Here is a 22,974-nt window from a genome sequence, read left to right on the forward strand (position 1 = left end):
TTTGTTTTCCTGTGTCCCTGAAAACACTGATTCTGATGTGAACCATGAGTATTAGTGTTGTTTTGATAGTTTGCATTATTGGTGATATTCTTGTTAGCAAGCCTTTCACTCCTCCTGGCCGGGGACCCTTCATCTAACAAACTATCATTCATTTGCATCCGATTACTATCGTCCACAGCAATAAAGTTGTCACCAGAACCACCTAATTCATTATTAGAACCAAAGTTCACATTCACATTTACATTGGAAGGAGGTAAAGGGTATGCCAGACCCTTCTCATAAGCCACAGAGTCCCTATTAAGTTTCTTGATTTTTTCTTTAATTTTAAACAAAGCATTATCAAGACTAGTAAAAATACGTAAAAAGTCAAATTTGCAGCGCAAAAAAATCTTTGTCAGATCGGATACTAGAGTCCAATAATGCCAGTTCATTTTTCAAATTATCCGTGTGCAATAATCTTTTATTAACTCAACCCCTTGTCGATCAAACAAACTTAAAAGTTCCTTGTGAAAGGGTGAGTTTGAAATTAGCCCAGTAGGAAACCGCCATTGTCTAAGTCCCTTTGGGACTTGTTGCCTCTTAATGCATTCAGTCAAATGCTACATCTCAATTTGCGACTTTTTAAATTTGAACAGTTTGGTGTCATACACCTTTAAATTGTTAATTAAGTTATTTTCGCCAATTTCAGAGTTTGTAATACTGTCAGGCTGGAAGGACCCATTGACAAAACAAACTGGAACCCTGAACCAGTCCTCCAGAGTCGGAATAATGGTTGGCGTACTTACTGTACTGCCCAAATCTCCGTTGTTCCCCAAACGCTCGTTCGTCCTGCTGGAGGGTGCATTTGAAGTCCGAAGGCCTGAACAGGGCACAAAAGAAGAACCAGAAGTCCTTGGCAAATGGTTGCCTCGATCCTGCGATCCTAAGGCAAACGCTGATGTTCCAGGCGAAGAAGAATTAGATAAACCATGAGAGACTGGGTTATCGGGACTTCCGGATCCATGAGGCCAAACGGTCGCAAGCTGACTGGCCAAACAGTCTACACGTTGCAACAGTAGTTCTATTAAGGCAGTCAATTTACCTAAAGCACCGTTGTCATTATTAGATGAAGAATCCATGACATTAGGTGTAGGATCCATGGTATTAAAAAGTACTTGTGATCCGGATGCGGAACTAACTTCCATGAACCAAACAAACTCAGAAAAAAAGAATAAACTGCAACAAAATGAAGGAGGAAAAAAACACCACACCGGATACTCAAAACAGTTCCAATTAGCACTTTCGTTTACTAAAATAAACAAACTTCTTCAGATAATTTTAAGACACACAAGTACACTTAAATACAATACTTATCATCACATCATTTCCTTTAGAAAAACGTAATTTCCTTTGGAAAAACATCATTTCCTTTGGAAAAACACAGCCTCATTTTAAAGTGCCAAACTCTAGAAAAACAAACCATATATCAAAAAACAAATGAATAAATGAAAATCCTTACAAATACTTCGAAAAATTCCATGTAAAAATACATTTGTATAATTTAATAAATATACAGTAAAAAGCATTAAAAAATGTATAAACATAAATCTATCTAATTAACGCTTTTAATTTCAAGATGCTCTTAATCCCACACTGTGGGATGCTTAAATGTGAGGCTTGCCGTTGGTGCAAATATATAGATGTGGTAACCTTTTTTACAATAAATGGCAAAAAATATAATATCAATGATAAATTCAATTGTAACACCAGAGGGGTGGTTTACTTGTTACTCCCAAAAATAATAAATTAAATAAAATCAGAGAAAACTGTCTCCATTGTTATCCAAAATGAGAAACTTACCTTACAAAACACAAATAAATCACTAAGCCATACATACGTTCTTTCCTCCTTGCTTGGATACAGCTGCTGGGCTTCCTCTTCGTCCAGCATCAGCCAATACTTATTGTTGTACTCTGTCACCTCTTTCCCTCTCTCATTCACAGCCTTCATGCTTGGGTAGTACGAGACTATCTCCTTCAAGTTCTTGTTTCTCATGAAAAGTAAACAAAAATCAGATCAGCATCTTTAGGAAATTTACATTCACAAAATGAACTCAATTTAACAACCATGTCTGACTGATAAACCTGAGTTAGACAGCAGAGCAAGACAACAATAAAATCCAGTAGACCACACAAGTTGACATTTAGGTTACTTTAACAGTTTACTCTAAGTTTAACACTATGTTCAAAAAAGAGTTCTATTTGGTACATTTAAATTTCTGCTGCACTTGCAAATTATAATACAGTACAACTGCACATACACATCATGCAGACTCAGGGTACTATAAAGAAAATTGCAGAATACAAATCCTTATTTTTTCCAGCAGTCTTCCTCTCACCAGCATTCTGTATGGATCACTTATTAGCTTTAAAGGACTTCTACCCACAGTAGTAAGTGATGACCTTGGGTGCCTACCTATAATTACGGAAACCTTTATCATACTTTTGTCAACTAAAATGAAAACTTCCACGTTTCAATGCAGGGAGTATCAATGAAGCTGCCCAAAACACTTCTTTGTTAGGTGCATTTTGCCCCCATACCAAACTCTAGTGGACTATACTCCATATGTCCTTTGTATGGGGGGGGGGGGTCTCCAAAAAATGAAGGGGGCAACAGCCACCAGAAAAAAATGTTATTCAGGCAGCTATGTGGCTTTGTAATGAGCTCTCTAGCATTCCCTCTATGATGGCATTTAACAGGGCTCTAATCTCACCATCTTAATGGAGGAATGAGCGAACCACGTCACTATGAAGTCCCACAACACCTTCCCTATGCCAAAGCACTTTTCCTTGAGCTCACAAATAAGGTAAACAACAAGCTGTTGCTTAGTGAGCTGAACATCCACTCCCCACTCACACTCAACACTGCTGTCTCCTCCTTTGGAAGGTATGTCAGTTTGCAGTCAGCGCTGCCATGTCCTGACTCTCCTGTCAGCTCTGTCAAGTACCTGATCCACTAATCAATTTCAAGGAGTCTTAGCTGTAGTTAGGGTTTTATCTCTCTATGCCACAGCAGCCGTCGCAAAACAGTTCAGCTTTATAACTGCACATTACATCACAAAGTTCAAACTAAATAGTATAAACAGATAACTGCATCAACTTAGAGCTATCTGCATAATTTTGAAAATGTCAAGTAATACAATACTAATCTCAAAAGGTTCACAATGAGGGTATTAAAATGTACAAAAAAAACCCCAGCAAGAACAATCTAGCTATTACACAACTCTCTTGTTAATCTGTCATATTTCCATCTCACAATTTAAGTGTAATAAACCATTTTAGAGGTTATTGAGGAAAAAAGTCCATAACATTTTTCTTTATTTTTGAAAGACCTTCCTCAGCACAAGGATACAAGTGCTGGGTATCATAGCCACAGCACTTGTATACTGTCTGTAATACCACCTCACCTCACTCACTTGACAATTATAGCATCTGCATTCTAAACAATCTTGATATAAATACAGATTGTTGATATCCAAATATCAACATATGGTTAAGGTAATTAGTCTTCCTGAAGGAAAGCAGGTTATGTTTTCTACAAGACAATTTAAACACCTAAATGTACTTTAGACAAACCCAGTGCACATTTACCACCCAGTGTTTTTTTGTTTTGCACTCCTGACTGCAGCATCACATCTAATCCACACACATAACCCATACAGCACACTTAATGAAAATCATTCTGTGGTTCGTTTCTTGAATAACTGCACATACATCATTTAATTAATGCACATAATCAGAAACAAATTAATCCAAGCTTATATTTGACAAGATTCTTTGGTGGTAACAAAATTCAGAGGCATAAATGGAACTGTATATATTCACTCAGAAATGTAAAGGGAGACAATATACAAAGGTCTCTGGAAAGCACTATGCTAGCCTAACTACTAAGAAAACTTATAAGTTATGTACTCACCATAACTAAGCATCTGTGTTGTCAATTGTCATTCTTACGCACTTATGGGCTCAGATCCAACTCGGCAGAATTTAGCAGACTTCAGCTCCAACTCTCAAGCTCCTCCCTCTACCCGTAATGCCCTAATCCATTACTAGTGCCTCAGATCAAGCTTGCTGCTCTACTTCCCAAAAGCTGACGAGAAACAGATATAGTCAGATAGAAAAGACAGGGCTCAAACTGGGAGCTGTAGGTTCCAAACACAGTCCAATAGGTCCTTCCAGAAGAAAAGCAGATGGGGAATGGATGGGAGGGGAGTTCAGGAAGAATGAAAATTGACAATGCAGATGCCTAGTTATGGTGAAAATACAACTTATAAATCTGTTGATCTTTTCTTTCTTCCTCACTTATGGGACAGAGTCCCCAGCTATGGTGATCCATTCCGGAGTACTGCCGAACCAAAGGAGTCTATTTCTAGATATGATGTCCAATTTGTAAGGTGAAACAAAGGAATAAGATTTGCACCATGTAGCTGCTACACAATTGTCATCAATAGAGGTCCTTAACCACAAAGCAGATGAAGTAGCCATAGATATTTTGGTAATGTCACACCTTGAGAATAAATCCACGAGACAGTCTGTAATCCATTTAACTAAGTTAACTTTAAAAAGTGGTTGGCCTAGATGATTGAGAGAGAAAGATTCAAAAAGCTGGTCTGACTAAACAATTTTGTCCTGTGTAGGTAAAAACATTGTTGTCTGTGCACATCAAGATGATGTAGGAAGTACTCTAATTTACTAGAAAATTTTGGAAAAAAAACTGACAAGCGACTGGATTTGTTGATGGTATTTTCAGAAGCCACTTTAGGTAATAAAAAAAAAGAAGGAAGGATTAGTCTGCAAGGAAACCTTATCTTTATGAAAAAGAATGTAAAGGATTTCTGCTGAGAGAGTCTGGAGTTCAGATTTTCTTTTTTCCCCGAAGTAACAGCTACCAAGAAAACCATCTTCCATGACAGAAATTTTAGATCAGATTTGTCTGACCACTGAAAAGGTTTTTGCGTTAATCCTTCAAATACCGCAGTAAGATCCCAAGGTGGTAAGGAATCCTTTATCGGAGGTCTAAGAAGAAAAATGCCTTTCATAAAAGCTTTAAACAATCTAGAGGAAGCCAAATAAAAAGATTTATTCCCAGTGTAGAAATATGAAATTGCTGCCAACTGAAGTTTACTTGTAGAGAAACTAGCCACATCTTTGAAAAGAGTTGTCAAAAAATGAACAGCAGAACTGGTGCAGAAAAACTATCAATTTTACCTGATACTCAGACAGAGAACCTTTTCCATGTACTTTTATAAACTTTTTTGGTAGAATCTTTTTGAGAAGCCGAAATAATGTCACGAACTGGGGAAGCAAGCTTGGACTGCCCAACTATTACTGAAAGTGGAGAAACTATATCAGCAGCTTGAGGGCCTGAATGTTGGGGGTGTTGACTCCCTGACAGGTGAGACAGGAGATCTTGAGTAGGGCTCCAGTATCCATGGAGGAGAACGCATTACTGAGCTCTTTAGTCTGCTTGCTTTATGCAAAAATCTTGAAATCAGGGTTAGAGGAGGACAAGCATAAAGGAGAACAGAGGACCAAGCGTGATGAAAAGCATCTCTCTGCGACTCCCCTTGAGGGGGGGACAAGGGCGAAGTACTTGCTCGACTTGTTGTTGAGAGGGGATGGCAAATAGGTTGCAGTAAGGTTGGCCCCAACGCCTGAAGATCATATTCACTACTGAGTGATTGAGACACCAATAGTAAGGCATCAGAATGGATGTGCTTAGTTTGTCTGCAAGCATGTTGGTTTTCCCCTCTATTTAAGTCGCAATTAGAAAGCGGTCTGATAAAATCACCCATTCTCAAACCCTCATGGCCTCTCTGTAAAGGGGTAAGACACAGTTCCTCCTTGCTTGTTGATGTACCAGACTACAGACCGTCAGTCCTAACTACAATAGTCTGCAAGGGAAGAGCGTCTTGAAATGCCTACAACCCTAATAGGACTGCTCTTGTCTCTAGGACATTGATATACAACTTGGTCTCTTGGGGGGACCACATGCCTTGGACAGTTCTTCCCAAGAACCCCCCCCCCCCCAAGTTGAGAAGCATCTGTGGTCACTGTGGCTAATGGGTTTGGTAGAACAAAGGGTCTGCCCAGAAATGTAATCTGATTGTAACCAACAGCGAATGTGTTGCTTGCAAACTGGGGTGAGTTTTACTTGAAAGGACAGGGGTTGATACAGAGTGGACCACAGCACAGCTATAGTCCATTGGAGAACCCACATAAAGAAGCGTGCAAGAGAGTAGTATGGCAGCTGACATTAACCCAAGTGCTTGAAGCACTAACCTTGCTAGAGGAGATGAATGAGAAAGGATAGCCAGAGAACCTGGCTTCTGATAGAAGAAATGTGGTGGAGAGTTAAAGATGCTGTGTTGTGTTCAAAACTGTCCCAATGAAGGCCAGGCTCTGAAATGGTGCAAGTCTTGACTTGGCAAGATTTACTGTAATTTCCAGTATGTCTTAAATCTGAAGCAAACAGTCTCTGGTATGTTGTAGTTGATGCTGAGAGGGGTCGGTAAGGAGCCAATCGCCTAGATATGGAAACACCTGGAGTCCCTTCAGTCTCAAGTGAAATGCAACTACTGCCATGCATTTGTTAAAACACCCTAGGAACTGTGGTGAGTCCAAAGAGCAGACCTCAGAATTGGTAATGATTGGGCTCCCAGCCAAAAGCAAAGATGTCTTCTGGACTGCCTGTCTATTTTGAATGTGATAGTATGTGCCCTGAAGATCTACACAGCACATACAATTGTCCTTGTGCAGAAAAGGGATGGACTGAACACTGACCATTTGGAACTTGCTTTCTTTACATACTGGTTCAGTTTGGTTAAGAAACAAAATGGGTCTAAGGCCCCCGGTTTTCTTTGGCACTAAAAGGAAGTGTGAGTAAGTTCAGAATTCTATCTTGTCGGGTGGGACTGTCTGGATGACTCTTTTCAAGCAGCTTTTATATTTCTTGTGCTACGGCCTTCCTCTGACTGGGTGGAACATAGGGAAGTTTCTTCTTTCAACAATGAGGAAGAAGGAAAAATGGTATATAATAATGTCTGGATATTATTCTTAGCATTCATAAATCTCTTGTGATGTTTGTCCAGGCATCTAGATGCAAAGAGCCGACCCACCCAATTGCCTCCAGAGTTGACAGTCAGGCAGCACTTCAAGAGTGCTGATATGGCCTATCTGAAAAAGAATCTCTAAAGCCCTGGTTCTGCAGACCTCCTCCGCCTCTAGAGCAATGTCCACCATTAAATTTCCCCCCTCTGCCTCTGGAGGAATTGTCCCCACGTGAATCCTGGAAAGCTCCCAGAGATTTACGAAACCACATTTTCTTACCACCCTCCTGGTTCCTAAAGGAGGTCTGGTGAAGGCACAGAAAACTTGATCCCCACAGCAGAAAGGGTCTTTACTTCTTCTCCGCTGTGGGTAAGCAAATCCTTTACTGATGGCCCAAACAAGGAACTGCCATTAAATGGGGCATTAACAAAGGATGTCCTAAAGAGCTCAGCAAAGTTGCATAGCCACATCCAGGAGTGCCTCCTTATGGTGATACCTGAACTGGCTGCTCATGACGCACCTTCAGCTGTGAGAGAGATTAACCTCATCAAAGAATTTGAAATAGATAATAGAGTGGCTAGTTGAGAGGGAGTACTTTTGAAATCCTTAACAGACAAGGACTCACAGTATTTAATAGTTCTTTAGTCAAATCTCTCTGAAGCCTAGTAAAGTGCACCAGGTAATTAAGCGACCTCAGAGCCGAAGTAGCTGAGGCAAACACTCGCTTCCCAAATTTGTCCAACACTCTGGACTTCCTGTTATGTGGAGGGAAAGAAGAGCTCTGTTCTGCTAGCTATTTCTTAGTGGCTGCTGCCACCACCATAGCATCAACAGAGTCTCCTTTGCTCTAGTGGGCTCTACCTGCAGAGGTGAGGTCAAAAACTTGTCAGGGCAGTTGAGGATGGGCTAGACACTATTTGGCTCACTCCATGCCCAGCAGGAAGCCAGAATAGTAAAGTTCATCTGCCGGAGGGAAAGTGACTAAGATGTAGGCGGGCCACAATCAAGCGCCTCCAAGAACACAGATTCTTTGGGAGAGGGGGTTTGGGACAACCAACCACCCTTCTGCTTCAGGATCTCTAGAATATCTCTAAAAAAGATGTCATCCGGTGGTGATCTGATCCCTCTCCATCAAAATTGGTGTCTTCCGTGAGACTCCATGGGGGAGTCTACGTGTCTCTTACACATTTTCTTCCAGGGCACCTCTTTCTTGGGATGTTCTGGACAGGCTTCAAAGGGGGGGGGGGTTCCTCTAATGGAACTGGCTGAAGACTGATTGGAAGTGGCTGTCCTTGTGAAATAGGTCTGACCAACTTCAGAGCTTGGAACAGATGAGAGAAAAAGGGGTAGGATCTGAAACATGAGAAGATGGTTTTCGCTGGACAGAAAAAGCCCTTTCCACCACCCTGAAGGCAGAGAGACCAGGAGAAGCCTCAGCCCATCTCAACCCCTCACAGCCGAAACTTTTGAAGAAGGTAGAACTAGGCCACACTGGGATCGAAGCCTCAAGGAGAGAATTGGAGCTAAACTGTCTAAGGACAAAGTTCCGAGGTAAAGGGATGGATCTGACAAAACTGGAACCAAACCTACCTCTTGGATCCAACGACGACACTTCAGCTCTGAGACCCTTCCGATGGTATTGGAACAGAACCAATCGGGCAGACAGCCAGAGTGGAGGAGGAAACTTTCCTTGAATTCGACCCACAGCCTATTGGGGATCTCGGATCCCGGGTCTCTGAAACCACTGAACAGATCACAGAAGGAGACATAACAGTGTTAGATGTAATGGGCATACTCATGGATCTGATAGAGGACAAAGCTTATACGACCCCAATCTGGACCTGAGCTCTGAGAAACTTTTGCATCATCCTATTTCATTGTGCTTCTGACAATCTTCTTCAGGACCTAGAGGAAGTGGTGTATGAGGACTTGGAACGCTTCTTAGGTGTTTGAGGAAGCTGAGCAGGCAAGGTGGGCAAGATTGGTTTCAAAACATTTTCAGGCATCATACTCCTAAAGGAAGTACCCAGTTTGGGATCCAGTGACTTTGGGTCAGAGGGGGGAGCTGATGGACTGTGATTACAATCAGAGGCGAAGCCTTAGGATCTGAAGGCTTTGGATACGAATGACAAGGCATCTTCAGATCCAGGGATGTCTGATACAAGAGTCTCCTGTCTTGGTTGGCAGCTCCTATGAAGACCATTTACAGTCCTCCAGAGGGACAGACTTGCTGGATTTTGAAGGGGGTTGAGCTGAGTGGAAGAAGGGAGAAGACCCCTTAAAATAAGTTTGTTTCTTCTGTCCAGCAGAGCCCTAGGATTAAAGGTAGCATAGATTCTACATGTCGTGTCCAAGTGCTCAGCCCCAAGGGAATAAACATACTCCTTGTGGGCATCTGAGTTTGGGATCTTATATCCACAAAAAGTTTATTATTTAAACCGAGTAGGCTTGATTAACATAATGCCAATGACAGAGGACAAACAATGGAAAGGGAAGAAAAACAGTTTTTTGTTTTACATACACACACATATATATATATATATATATATATATATATATATATATACACACACACACACACACACACACACACACACACACAGAGGGAGAGAGAAAAAAGGGGAAAAATATAAGAAAAGGACTTCTAACCATGGTAGAAGCAAAAATACCCTAAGGTTAGAGGGTAAAAGAGAAAACAATACCAGCAATAGCAATAGAAAAAGTACTGTAAAAACAATACGGAAAAAGGAGACAAAGTCCCTAATGACCAGTGACAGCTAAAGGGAGGAGAAAGAAACAAGAGTTAATAGGTAGACTAGAGAAAAACAGTTATTTAACTTGCAGAAAAACAACCCAGCTGAATTCACTCAAAAGTGAAACCTGTGTCTGTTAGCGAAGGTAGCAAACGAGATCTGATGGAGAAGGTCATTATACACAGAGGGAGGAGCTTGAAAGTTGGATCCTAAGTCTGGTAAATGCGGCAGAGTCAGATCCAAGGATTGGATCCTAAGTCAGGATGAATGAAAAGGACATCATCAGATCAAGACAATGAGTTATCCTTTTCAAATCAAAAATACTAAATCCATACTTTCATTTTGCTGTCTTGATTAAAAGGCAAAATATGATTACTTCAAGCATGCAAGAAACATGGGGAAATTCTCACCTGGAAATAAGGAAGGTCTTCAATGCACTGATGATAACTGAAGAATCGTTTATCTGCTGCAATTTACACACAAAACAAAAATGTTACTTGTTCATCTGAAATTTATGCTTAACAAAACATTTCCTAAAATATAGGAAAGCCTGCAATGTGGTAATAGCATGGTGCAAATTAGTTTGTGCAGCTAACAATTTCACACAAACACAGAAATGCTAACTTCTCAAAATGTCCTTCATTTAAGTCTATTATCTGCTTTTAATGGGGCCATCACAATGAAATCTCCATCTCAACCATCTACTTGTCTTAGTTCTTGTCTGACTCAAGTGTTTACAGCCACCATATCGCACCCAGTACAGGCATTATACGTAATCTACACACGACCTGTTAAGAACTAAAGAAAATTATCTACATGTGATCTTTGCCTTAATATCTTGTCTGAGTTTGGCAAGTCTGTAACTTGTGTGCATTCTCAGCCATCATAAAAACATGTGATATCCTATGGCTTTTCTGCTGCAATGATGCAAAACAATCTAAAAGTAATGAAAAATGAAAGTTATGTACTAACCATAACTATGCATCCGTGTTGTCGATTTTCTTTCTTCCTAATCATATGGGTCTTTGATCTGACCTCAGATCTGGCTCTGTCATATTTACTTAGACTACTGGATCTGAATCACAAGCTCTTCCCTTTATCCATAAAGCCTCAGAGCCCTGTAGTACCTCCTATTGAGTTTACTGCCCTTTAAGCAAGAGAGCTCACTATAGCCAAAATATAAATAAAAGATAAAGGAAAGATAGGAACTCAAACCGGAACAGTAGCTCCAAAATCACTACCAGGTCACTCTTTGAAAAAGGGTTAGGGGAAGGGGGGTCAAGGAAGAATGAAAGGGGACAACAGATGCATAGTTATGGTGAGTACATAACTTTTGTATCCGAGGTTGTCATTTTCATCCATTTCTCAAAACAGGAGACAGAGTTACAGCTACGAGAACTCTGGATGGCCCTCATAAAAAGATATTCTGGAGTACCGCAGAACCAAAGGCAGCACTACCTCTGGAGACAAACTCCAAACTGTAATAAGCAATAAAGGTATGGGCATTGGACCAAGTGGCTGCAGTACAAATATCAACAGAAGCTCTGGACCAGAAAGCAGATGAAGTAGTCATGGATCTAGAGGAGTGAGCCTTTGGAAGTCTGGGCACAGACATACCTTGTTGATTGTAAACAAACTATATCCAATCTGTTAACCACTTTGCCAAGGTAATTTTGGAACCCCTTTTTCCCCAACATACTGGGGGGCAAAGGAAATAAACGGATGATCATTCTTTTCCTGAAAACTTTTTTCCTATGGAGATAAAAGTGGAGCTATCAATGCACATCTAAGATGAGAAGCATGTATTCACCTTTGTTAGAAAAATTAGGGCAGAACACAGGTAAAGCAATGACTTGATGATTTTGGCCTCTGAGGCTACTTTGGGCAGAAAAGATGGATTGGTATATAAAGTGATCATCTTTGTGGAAAACCAAGTAAGGGGATTTTGAGGAGAGTGTCTGGAGTTTAGAAACTCGCCTCACTGAAGTAATGGCCACTAGCAAAAGTTTCCCGGAGAGAAACAAGAGATCAGACTTGGCCAAGAACTCAAAAGGGGTCAGAGTCAAACCTTGCAGTAACAGCGCAAGGCTCCCATGGTGAAGTAAGGTCTTTAACTGGAGGCCTAAGTAGAAAAGTACCTTAAGTAATGCTTTGTACAGTTTAGAAGTGGTGTGGGGGTGCATTATTATAGCCAGTATGATAACTTGAAATGGCTAACTGAACTTTGATGGTGAAAGAAATGGCTCATTCTTGAAAAATTGAAACAAAGAAATCTAGGAAAGCAGGAATAAGTGCTGTAAAAGGATCCAAGTCTCTCTGATGGGCCCAACAAGAAAATAATTTTCCATTTACTCTTGTAAACTTTTCTAGTGGATTCTTTTTGGATGACAGCAGTATCTGTCGGACCAGAAAAGAAAGCCCTGATTGTCTAGATATGCACTAATGGAACTGGAGAAACCATGCAGTCAACTTTAGACCTGCAATGTCCGGATGTGTCATCCCTGAGGACTGAGAAATTAGATCTGGACTGGGGTCCAGAATCAGGGGCAGATGTAGAAGATGAGACCACAGGAAGGGAAACCACACTTGGCGAAGCCAAAAGGGGGCAATGAGGCTAGCCTTGCTCTTCAACCTTAGTGTTTTTGAAGAAATTTGGGGATTAGACGTAAGGGTGATAAGCGTAAAGGAGTCTGGAGTGCCAACGGTCCAAACCTGGACTAGAGCATCTCACAATGACTCCCCCCCTGGGGGGGGGGGGGTCAGGGCAAAGAATCAGCTGTACTTGTTGTTGGGCGAGATGAATAGATCACAGCAACTCTGACCCCCATAGACAGAGGATCCTTTCCACCACTGATTGAATCAGTGGCCACTCATGAAGCATCAAAATGGATCTGCGGAGTTTGTCCACTAACACAGTGGATTCCTCCTGCATATGCACTGCCATAAGAAAACAGATGGAGGAGCTGCCCCACTGCCACACACTCACAATGCCTCTCAACAAATGAGGTAACACCAGATTACCCTGTTAGTTGATGTACCAACTACCAATATGTTATCTGTTTGGATAGTAATCATCCCTGGAAGAAGAGAGTCCTGAAAGCCCTGCAATGCTAGCAGGACCTCCTCCAGTTTCAGGACACCGATATACAGATTGGTATGTTCTGGAAACCACATGCCTTGGATTGTCCGTCCCAGGAACTAACCCCCCCACCCCACCCCAACTGGGAGGCATCTGTGGTCACAATAAAGGCTGGAGAAGAACTGACCATTAAAGAGCTAGAGTTAGTTGAAAAACACGCATGTGTAATCAAACCACTGGGATCAAGCTAACAGTTGCTACCATTTATCCTAATGCCTGAAGAACTAGTTTTGCTGGGGAGGAAGGGTGTGAAAGCATCTGTCATACCTGCAATCTTATGGACTATTCTTTGATGGAAGGAAAGCCAACTGACTGGTAGTGATGAGGCAAACTCCTATAAACTCCAAGACTTGTACAGGTTGTAGATGGGACTTGGCATAACTGACTGATTCCCAAAGATTGGCATAATTGGAGTAAGTAGTTCCTTGCATTTTCGAGGAGATCCATGGTTGGGGTGGCGAGGGGCTAGTCATCTAAGGAAGGAAACCCTCTGAATCTGAGCAGTCTCAGATGAGCAGCTAACACTGCCATGCATTTGAACACCCTGGGAGCTATGGCAAGACCAAAAGGCAGGGCAGGGCTCTGAACTAGTAATAACTAGACTCCAGTCGTAAGTGCAGGAATCAACAGGAGAGTCTGTTCATTTTGCTATGACAGCACGTGTCCTGGAGATCGATAGATAACATCCAATCATCCATCTGTAGAAAGGATAGAATGGACTGAACTGTGACCATGCGGAACTTGAAGTTCTTTACAAATGAATTTAGATTGCTGAGATCCAGAATGGGTCTCAGGTCTCCTATTTTCTTTGGCACTAACAGGAACCTTGAGTAAACTCAGAATCCTCTCTGGTCTGGTGGGATCTCGTTTGCCTCTTTTGTCTAGCAGCTTTTGAATTTCTAAGGCTACTAACACCCGCTTACTGGTTGAAAGTCAGGCAGCCTGTTCCTTTTGGATGGTGGGATTTGTGAAAAAGGAATGAAACAGCCTCTAAATAATATGTTTTGCACCCAACTGTCTCTTGTTATTGATGCCCAGGCTTCTGGGTACAGAGACAAGTGCCTCCTGATTGCTTCCAGAGAAGTGCAGTCACGCAACCCTTCAGGAGCACTGGAAGGGTTGATCTGAGAAGGTATTCCAAAACCCTTGGTTCTGTGGCCTCTGCCAAGAGGGCGGCATCTTCCATTAAAATCCCCCCACCTCAGGGGGAAGTTTACCCTTCTAAGTCCTGGAAGGGACCTTGAGACATTCAGAACCATATATTTTTACCTTCACACTCATGATTCCTGGAAAAGGATCTCTGTGGGGTAGAAAAACGTATTCCCACGGGAGACAAGGTCCTTCCATCTAGCTCACTATGGGACAGTGTCTCTTTTACTGTATGGCCAAACAAGGAAGATACATCAAAGGGAGTATTCTTAGGTTATTAAAAAGCTAACTGCTCTTATGGGCCATTTTAAGCCTAGCCAGTTATCCCATCTGAGAATCAAACTCTGTACCTTGTATGTGTAAAGTAATCACCTTAAGCATTATGCCAATCCTCCAACAAAGCTCTCAGGTAGATGAACTACTCCTTCGGGTCCCAGGCAAACATTAGGCTAGTTGTCTTTGAAGGCCATTTTAAGCACAACCTATTTCCCTTCAAAGGTGAGAATCAAACCCAGTACTGTGTCTGCCAGGTAAATACCTTAACCATTATGCAAATTCCCAACTTGTTGGAAGAAGACTTAAAGGACTCTGCAAAGTCACATAAGCTCATCCAGGCATGTCTCCTGATGGCTGTGCCTGAACCTGTCGCCCATGAGGAAAATTCCACTGCATGACAGATTAATCTCATGGATGCATTGGAAATAGAATGAAGGGGGGCTAGCTGCAAAGATGGTCGTTAATGCTCCTCCACCGACATGGACCCAGGAAGAGACTTGGAGAGTTCTTTAATAATTTCTCTCTGTAATCTGGTAAAATGTGCCAAATAATCAAGCAACCATAAAGCAAAGGTCACTGAGGTGTAAACGCGCTTCCCAAACTTGTCCATGGCCCTAGACTCTCTGTTAGGAGAATGGACAGAAGAGCTCAGTTCTAACTCTTGGTTAGTAGCCATCTCCACAACCATGGCATCCACAGGAAAGTACAGTTGTGTACACTTACCATAAATGTAGATGTTAGAGTGTATTTACTGTTGCAGTCATCACATTTGGGTTATCCCTGCCAGGGTAGCCCTCGGCCGGCCCGAATACCACAGACTTAGTATTTCTGCTTTGGCTGCTGTCGCTTCAGGACTGACGTCAGGTCATCAGTTGTATAAAGTAAAGCAGCAGACGCCATTACATCAGTTTTTCTTGCCCTAACCTGTCAGGAGCCCTCGAGTAGGAGCTAGGTTCTGGTGGAAGAACCCCACCAGTGGAAAATAAATACCAATATGTCCCTTGTAAGGAAAGAGAATAAAAGGGAGATGGAGGGAATGAAACCAGGACTTCAACAGTGAACACAATCGAACATCTACATTTATGGTAAATGTACACAATTGTACTATGTTCTTCGTGTTTCACTGTTGCAGTCATCACATTTGGGTTGATTCCCAAAGCTGAGGAAATGGGTGGAGGTAGTCAAGGAAACTAGGGGCTGGCTAGGATGCCTTGCAAGACTGCAGAGGCAAACCCTGCCCTGGATTTGGAGAAGAGAGGCAGGTGGTAGTGCTTGGTAAAAATGTGAACAGATGTCCAGGTGACAGCTTCCAGGATGTCCCTGGTGGGGACTCCTCAGAGGAAAGCTGCAGAGGTGGAGGCTGCTCTGGTGGAGTGTGCCCTGACCCCCATCGGGGAGGCTTTCCATGCTGTTTGTAGCAGAAGTGGATGCAGTGTGCTATCCATTTGTAGATGGTTTGTTTGGAGATGGCTTTGCCTTCTGCCACTGTAGCAAAGCTAACCAGCAAATGATCAGACTTTCTGAAGGATTTAGTCCAGTCTAGATAGAATCTGAGCTGTCTGTGCACATCCAGAGAGTGCAGAATCCTTTCCCCCTTGTTCTGTGGATTAGGAAAAAAGGTGGGCAAATGAAGGATTGGTTGAGAGCCACACTGGACACCATGGGCATGAAGGATGGGTTAGTTCTGAGGGATACCCTCTCAGCATGGAAGATGATGAAAGGTTTCACAGCCATGAGCGCTTGTAGCTCAGAGACTCTTCTGGCTGATGTGATGGCCAGAAGGAATGCTGTTTTCCAGGAAAGAAAATTTAGCTCTGCAGAAGAAGCTGGTTTGAAAGGGGCAGAGTGAGCTTTTCCAGTACAAAGTTAAGGTCCCAAGCTGGTGTTGGTGCCCTTCTGGGTGGCCTCAAGTCGCTGGCCCCTCTTAGGAAATGTTTGATCAAGGGGGTGTGATAAAATGGGCTGCTCAGTGGGAGAATGAGCAGAAATAGCAGAGGCATGAATTTTTACAGAGGAGAAAGACAGGCCACTGTGTAGTAGGTCAGCTAAGTAATCCAGGATGACAGGGAGGGAGGGAGGGCTGTGCCGTATTGGCTCCCTTAGCCTGCAGAACATTTTCCATTTGTCAGCATAAGACTTTCAGGTGCTAGGGTGTCTGGCCTCATGGATAACATCTAGAACCTGTTTACTAAGGTAAGCAGATTGGTTGAGGGTTAGGGAATAAGCCAAGCTGCCAAACTGAGCGTCTGCAGTTGGGGATGCATGAATTCCCCTTCCCTCTGGGTCAGGAGGTTTGGAATTTGAGAAAGATGCCATGGGAACAGGCTGTGCAGCAAAGGGTACCAGTGCTGCCGGGGCTAGTCTAGAGCTATAAGAAAGGCCCTTGGTTTTTCCTCCCTTATTTTGAGCAGTACCCTGGGGATGACAGTTAGGGGAGGAAAGGCACAGACTGAGAGGCTGACCCAGGGGAAGGACAGGGTATTCACTTTCCAAGCCATGCAGTGATGCTCCCTGGTGCAGAATTTGCTGAGCTGATGGTTGGTGTGGGAGACAAAGAGGCCAACCTTCGGTGTGCCCCATTTCTGAGTTATTAGGGTGAAGGTTCTTCTGTTGACCTGCCATTCATGTGGGTCCAGAAGATGTCTGCTTAATTGGTCTGCCAGAGAGTTGAGAGAGAGCCTGGTAGGAATTGTGCTAACAGGTATAGTTGCATGGCAGAGGCTATGTGCCAAAGGTTCATAGCCAGCCTGCATAGAGGGCAGAAGCGAGTCCCCCCCTGCTTGTTGATATACCACATCACAGTGGTGTTGTCCATTTTGATCAGGAGAGCTCCTGAAGAGAGAAGGGACTTGAAGGCTATCAAGGCGTGCAGCACAGCCATCATCTCTTTTTGACTGATGTGCAGAGGGATTTGCTGCGGGCGCCACTGGCCCTGTATGCACCTGCCATTGAGGTGTGCACCCAAAGCATAGTCTGATGCTTCTGTGGTGAGGGTCTGGGCAGCAGGGGGTTGTGAGAAAGGCAGTCCCTTGTTGTGGGAGCATGCTATTGCCCACCAAAGAAAATCTTTTCTGAGGCAAGGAATTATAGGTAGAAGAGCTTCCAGGTCTTGAGAGTGTTGACACCAAAGGCTTTTTAGGTACCATTAAAGTTTCCTCATATGCAGTCTGGCATATGGAATAAGTAGTATGCAAGATGCCATGAACCCCAGAGCTTGCAGAAAGCTGGAGCCAGGTGGCTAGTTGAGAGAAGTAGTTGTCAGAAAAATGTGTTTCTCTGGTGTGAGGCATGCCATCTGGGATGCTGTGTCCAGGCTTGCTCCCAGGAAGATAATTCTTTGGGTGGGCACCTGTTTGGATTTCTTTTCATTGATTGTGTACCCTAGGGAAGTTAGTAGTGTCTTTACAAAGGACAAGTGTGTGAGAAGCTTTTCCTGGCTGTCTGCCTGGATAAGGCAGTCATCCAAGTATGGGTAAATCTGAACATTTCTTTGTCTGCAAAAGGCAATGGCCAGAGCCAGACATTTTGTGAAAACTCTCGTAGTAGTAGATAAGCCAAAGGGAAGTTCAGAGAACTGAAAGTGTTGAGATCCTGCCCTGAAACCGAGATATTTCCTGCATGATTCCCCGATAGGAATGTTAGGCCTCTTTTAGAGCTAGGGTGCCTAGCAAAGTGTCCTTGGAGAGCATGGAAAGCAGCTGTTGGAGGGTGAACATTTTGAATTTTGGAATCACCAGGAAGGTGTTTTGAATGGATAGATTGAGGATGGGGCACCAGGTGCCCTCTTTTCTGGGCATTGAATAAGTCTGTAGTAGAAACCTTGGCCCATCTGTTCTGCAGGAACGTGCTCTACTGCCCTCTTAGGGCAGGGAAAGAATTTGCTTTTGAGCCTCTCCCCACTGGTTTGGTGGTAGATCTGGGAGCCCTTTTGGAGTTAGAAGGGCTGGGTAAAGGAAAATTTGTATCCCTGAGATGCTATGTTCGGAACCCAGTGGTCATCGGTAATGGTGGTCCAAGATCTTGCTTGAAAGGAGAGTTTTCCTCCTAGGGGGTAAGAGAAGATGGGCAGAGGTAGGGGGTTGGGGGAGGTGAGTCATTGTGAGTTCTTACCATAAGGGCGTGGCTTAGAACTCCCTGGTTTTAAGTGGAGGAAGTCCACTGCTTAGATTTCTGCATTCCCTGTAGCTGCTGTCTTGGGGGTCAAATTCCCTGGGGTCTAGACTGGACTGGCTTACTGGGAGCAGAAAAGGACCAATGTTTGGTGGGATAATGCCTGCTGAACCTAGGTGGGTGGACCTGCAAGAAATCCTTAACTGTTTGCATAGATTTTGCTTTTTCTTCCATCTTTTTAAGACCTATTCTGCCTTAGTGCCAAATAAGTTATCTTTGTGCAAGGGGGCATCCAACAATTTAGATTTGACATGGTCTAGCAGGGGCTGTTCCTTAAGCCATGCATGCCTTCTAATTAAAGATCCAATGACTGCTGCCCTGCAAGAAGCTTCTAGGGCATCAAAACCACACTGCAAGGTGTGTTTAGTTACTTGACTTGCAGAATGCATTAACTCTTGTAATTCTTTTGATTCTTCCCAAGCAGGAAAGGAAGACATTTTTTTGTTTAAAGAGTTCCAGGGTATGTTGCTGAAATTTCAGCATATGGAACTGACAATTTAGTGCCCTGATAGCAAGAGTAGCTGAGGTGTATACTTTTTTACCCCATCTGTCGAGTGCTCGGGAATCCCTATCTGAGGTGGTGGGATTCTTAGCAGAGGTTGCTTTCGTTCCTTTAGGCCCTTGAGAAATTACCTCAGGGTTAGCAGTAGGATTTTTCAAAAGAAATTTGTGTGAGAGTCAGGGACTCTATAGTACCTGTCTGGTTTTCTGGGTGCAGGAGGAAGGGTGTCAGGAGTCAAGCTGGATTCCAGGAAAACATCCTCCACAACATCCAGGACTGGGGGGATGGCCAAGGATCTGTGCTGTGGAAAATCTATCAATTCCCCCGAGTCTCTTTTTAGACTGAGGGTAGTCTTGACTCTCCCATTGGAAATGCTCCCTTAAGGTATGCAGGGTTTCCCCAAAGGAAAAATCCTCTAGGGGAGAGGCCGAAGGAATGGAATCCTCTGCATCAGAATCCTCTTAAGTAGAGAGGGGGGTTGCATGTCTTCATATTCAGATGCATCAGATTCATCTGACTCTTGTTCAGACAAAACTACAGGGGGACAGATCTCTTTTCTTGGCTTCCCTTAATCAGCATGATAAGGTCTACCACCACTTTAAGCATTTGAGACTGAGGTAAGGAAGCAGGCACCTGAGAGTGGGTCGTCGGTTTCCTGGGTGTGGTTCATACCCTGGGCCTTAGGAACTTGATTGTTTTAGAAAGAACAGTAGTTAAGAAAGAAGACGTTGGTTTGTGTCGAGAATCGGTAGTGCGAAGGACGTCCTCAGAAGCCGGTGCCTGCTCAGTGGCTCCGAACCCATCCAAGGTAGAGACGACCGCAGTTTCCTTAGTCGAAGATCAGGACTCCAAAAGGGTCTTGGTAGTGGCCTGCGAGTCCCACAGAAGCGGGCATCAGGGATTGCAAAAGCGCCTCACTGAGGACCAGAGAACTGACGTCTAGCGTAATGGAAGCGTCATTGGTAGGTTTGGACCTGTGCAGTCTGTCTCTGTCTTTATCTTTACGTTTTTTTTTTTTGGTAGATCTGCTGTCGGATGGCTTACTGAAGCCATATCGGAATTCGAGGACTGTAAGCAAAAATATCTGGCTACAATAAGGGCCTGACGACGGATAGTTTTGGCACTGAACAAAGCACAGAAGCGGCAACGGGGGATGTCGTGGTCTGGGCCTAAACAAGTGATGCAGTAAGAATGTAAGTTTCGGTGTGGTATTTGCTTTCCACAGGTGAGACAACTATTAACTTTTTCTGACATTGGTTATTGCAAGAAAAAAGGATCCCCAATGGAGTACTTGGCTTTAGAAGACTTCAACTTCAATTTGGAAGACGAAAACTCAGGTAGCAGCCAACCGGCTCTCATGCAAACTGCTTCTGCTTCAGGCTCCACGGCAAGAAAGACTGTTGTAATGGCGTCGGCTGTCTTACTTTATACAACTGACAACCTGACGTCAGTCCTGAAGTGATATCAACCGACGCAGAAATACCAAGTCTCTGGTATTTGGGCCGGCCGAGGGCTACTCTGGCAGGGATAACCCAAATGTGATGACTGCAATAGTGAAACATGAAGAATATCTTCTTTACTCCAGTGAAGTCTATCTTTAGGTGGGGCAAGAATTTTATCGGGGTGGCGAGGGATGGGTTCTATGGTATCTGGTTCCTTGCAAGGCCAGTGAGGCACAAGATCTAGAAGGTCATCCTCTGAGGGGAGCAATGGATAGTATCCCACATTCATGGACAAAAGAGTGCTTAAAATGTGTAAGATACATCCTACACTCATCAACTACATTACAGTGACCATGAAACAATGGCAAACCACTTTACAATGAAGCCATGATAAAGGACAAATTATTATCCCAGAGATAAAAATTCAAAGGGGGATATTCCAGGGTGACTCTGTCACCGCTGCTATTCTGCCTTGCCTTTAACCCATTAAGCGGTCTACTTAACAGCTTAGGCCATGGCTATAATTTGGCTCCTAGAAAACAAAAATGTGCAAAGACTTAAAACTGAAAAACAAAAATGTGCAATGATTTAAAACTGAATACCTCATCAGATGAGGAACTGAAAGCACAACTGCAAGGTGCCAAAACTTTTTTCAGATGATATAAGAATGTCATTTGGTCTTGATAAATGTGCAAAAGCAACCTTTAAAGCAGGAAAACTGCAACACCAGGAAAACATCAGCCTGGGACAAGAATGTGATATAAAAGAAATTGAGCAAGAAGAAGTGCATAAATATTTGGGAATTCATGAAAGATCAACAATAAAACACAAACAAATGTAAAAAAAGTATTAGTAAGGAATATTTCAGAAGACTTAAATTAATCCTGAAAACAGCACTGACATCTAGGAACAAAATCTAAGCTATAAACCAATTTGCTCTTCCTGTCCTAACTTACAGTGTTGGAGTGACTGAATGGCCCCAAAATGTGTTGTATAGATTAGATAGGAAAACAAGAAGGATGCTTTGCACTCATCAAATGATTTATAAAAATCAGTGCATACCAAGACTATATATTCCCCGTTCTGATGGAGGGATGGGTCTCCTTGAAATGGATTACATGTATAGATCTGCAACTGTGGGACTCCACACATCTGCTGACCTTACAAGACCCAAACGCAGTGAAAGTTTTGAAACATGAGGAGAATAAATCTAAGAGGACTTCTCTGCTTAATCTGTCAGAAAAATATTGGCATCAAGCAGGAATGGACATAAAAACCAAACAGCAACTGAATGTTCCAAAAAACAAAACAAAGAATATAAGGTGAAGGAGCAGATAAGGCAAGAAATGTGGAAAATGCATAAATATAGTTAAAAGTACAGAAAACTTTTGGAAGAACCTCATGTTGATCAGGAACGAATGGAGGAATGGTTAGGGAGAGGCGAATTCAAACCAAGAGATGAAATGCTAATATTGGTCGCACAAGATAGTGGGCTACGTACACATTGGTTTACAAAGTCCATTGAATATGTTGGAGAAACAGACAAATGTAGGTTTTGCAAAACGGAACTGGAAACAGTTGCACACCTCGTTGCGACACACTGAAGGCATAATAATGTGGCGAGACTACTACACTGGGGATTATGCAAACATTACGGTACTGAAGTGGCTGAAAAACAATGGAAACATAACCCACAAAGCATCATGGAAAATAAAGTCTACAGTACATAGGATCATCCATTAGCAACAGTTCAAAAGAAAGAGGCTAGAAAACCAGATGTAGTGGTCCAAGAAAAAATAAAAGTAGCACTGATCAATGAAATCGCCACACCCAGTGACTACAGTTTCCTGTGCAGAGAGAGACACAAAGTCATTTATATTAGGATTGGCAAGCAGAAACTAGAACAATGTGGAAGAAAGATGCCCAGATAGTTCCAATAGTAGTAGGAGCAAGGAGTCTTATAAAAAAAAAAAAAAAAAAAAGTCTACAATCATATTTAGATATGCTACCAAAACATGCAACTCCATACGAATTACAGGAGTCATTACTGGGCACATAAAAGAGTGAAACAATACTCATTTCATTAACTTCAATCATACTTTGACTTAGGAATGAGGTCCATGCCCATCATGGTATTAGAAGCCCAAAAGATTTGGAGAAATTAAAAAAGGAAGTAACTCAAGATGTAGATGGGCTAAACCTGAAAGCTTCCAGAAAGACTGACTCCTCCTAGGAAAGGAGATCAGAAAACCATCCACCTTTCCGGCTTAGGATCTCTGGAAGGTCTTCAAAGAAGATGTCTTCTGGTGGAGATCTTGAGGTCCTCTCCCCTTCATAGAAGTCAGTGTCTTGGGTTAAAGATTCCCTAGGGGAATCCATGTGCCTTTTTTTTTTTTTTACACAATTTTTTCCAGGGGACCTCTTCAGTGGGATGATCTGGAGTGGTATCAGAAGA

The 22,974-nt window shown here is 42.8% G+C and overlaps 1 protein-coding gene across 1 annotated transcript in view; it reads right to left on the reverse strand.

Annotated features, from left to right (window-relative positions):
- Positions 1–22,974, reverse strand: part of PTGES2 (prostaglandin E synthase 2) — a 488,316-nt gene that overhangs the window by 277,369 nt on the left and 187,973 nt on the right. Inside the window, exons 3-4 of the mRNA XM_044058142.1 lie at positions 10,252–10,307; positions 1,877–2,029 (exon numbers count right to left, since the gene is read on the reverse strand). Of these exons, the coding sequence (XP_043914077.1) occupies positions 1,877–2,029; positions 10,252–10,307 (209 nt within the window). The remainder of the gene's footprint in view (positions 1–1,876; positions 2,030–10,251; positions 10,308–22,974) is intronic.

This window comes from Protopterus annectens, chromosome 16.part0, assembly GCF_019279795.1.
Source record: "Protopterus annectens isolate FY-2018-M chromosome 16.part0, PAN1.0, whole genome shotgun sequence".
NCBI lineage: Eukaryota > Metazoa > Chordata > Ceratodontiformes > Protopteridae > Protopterus > Protopterus annectens.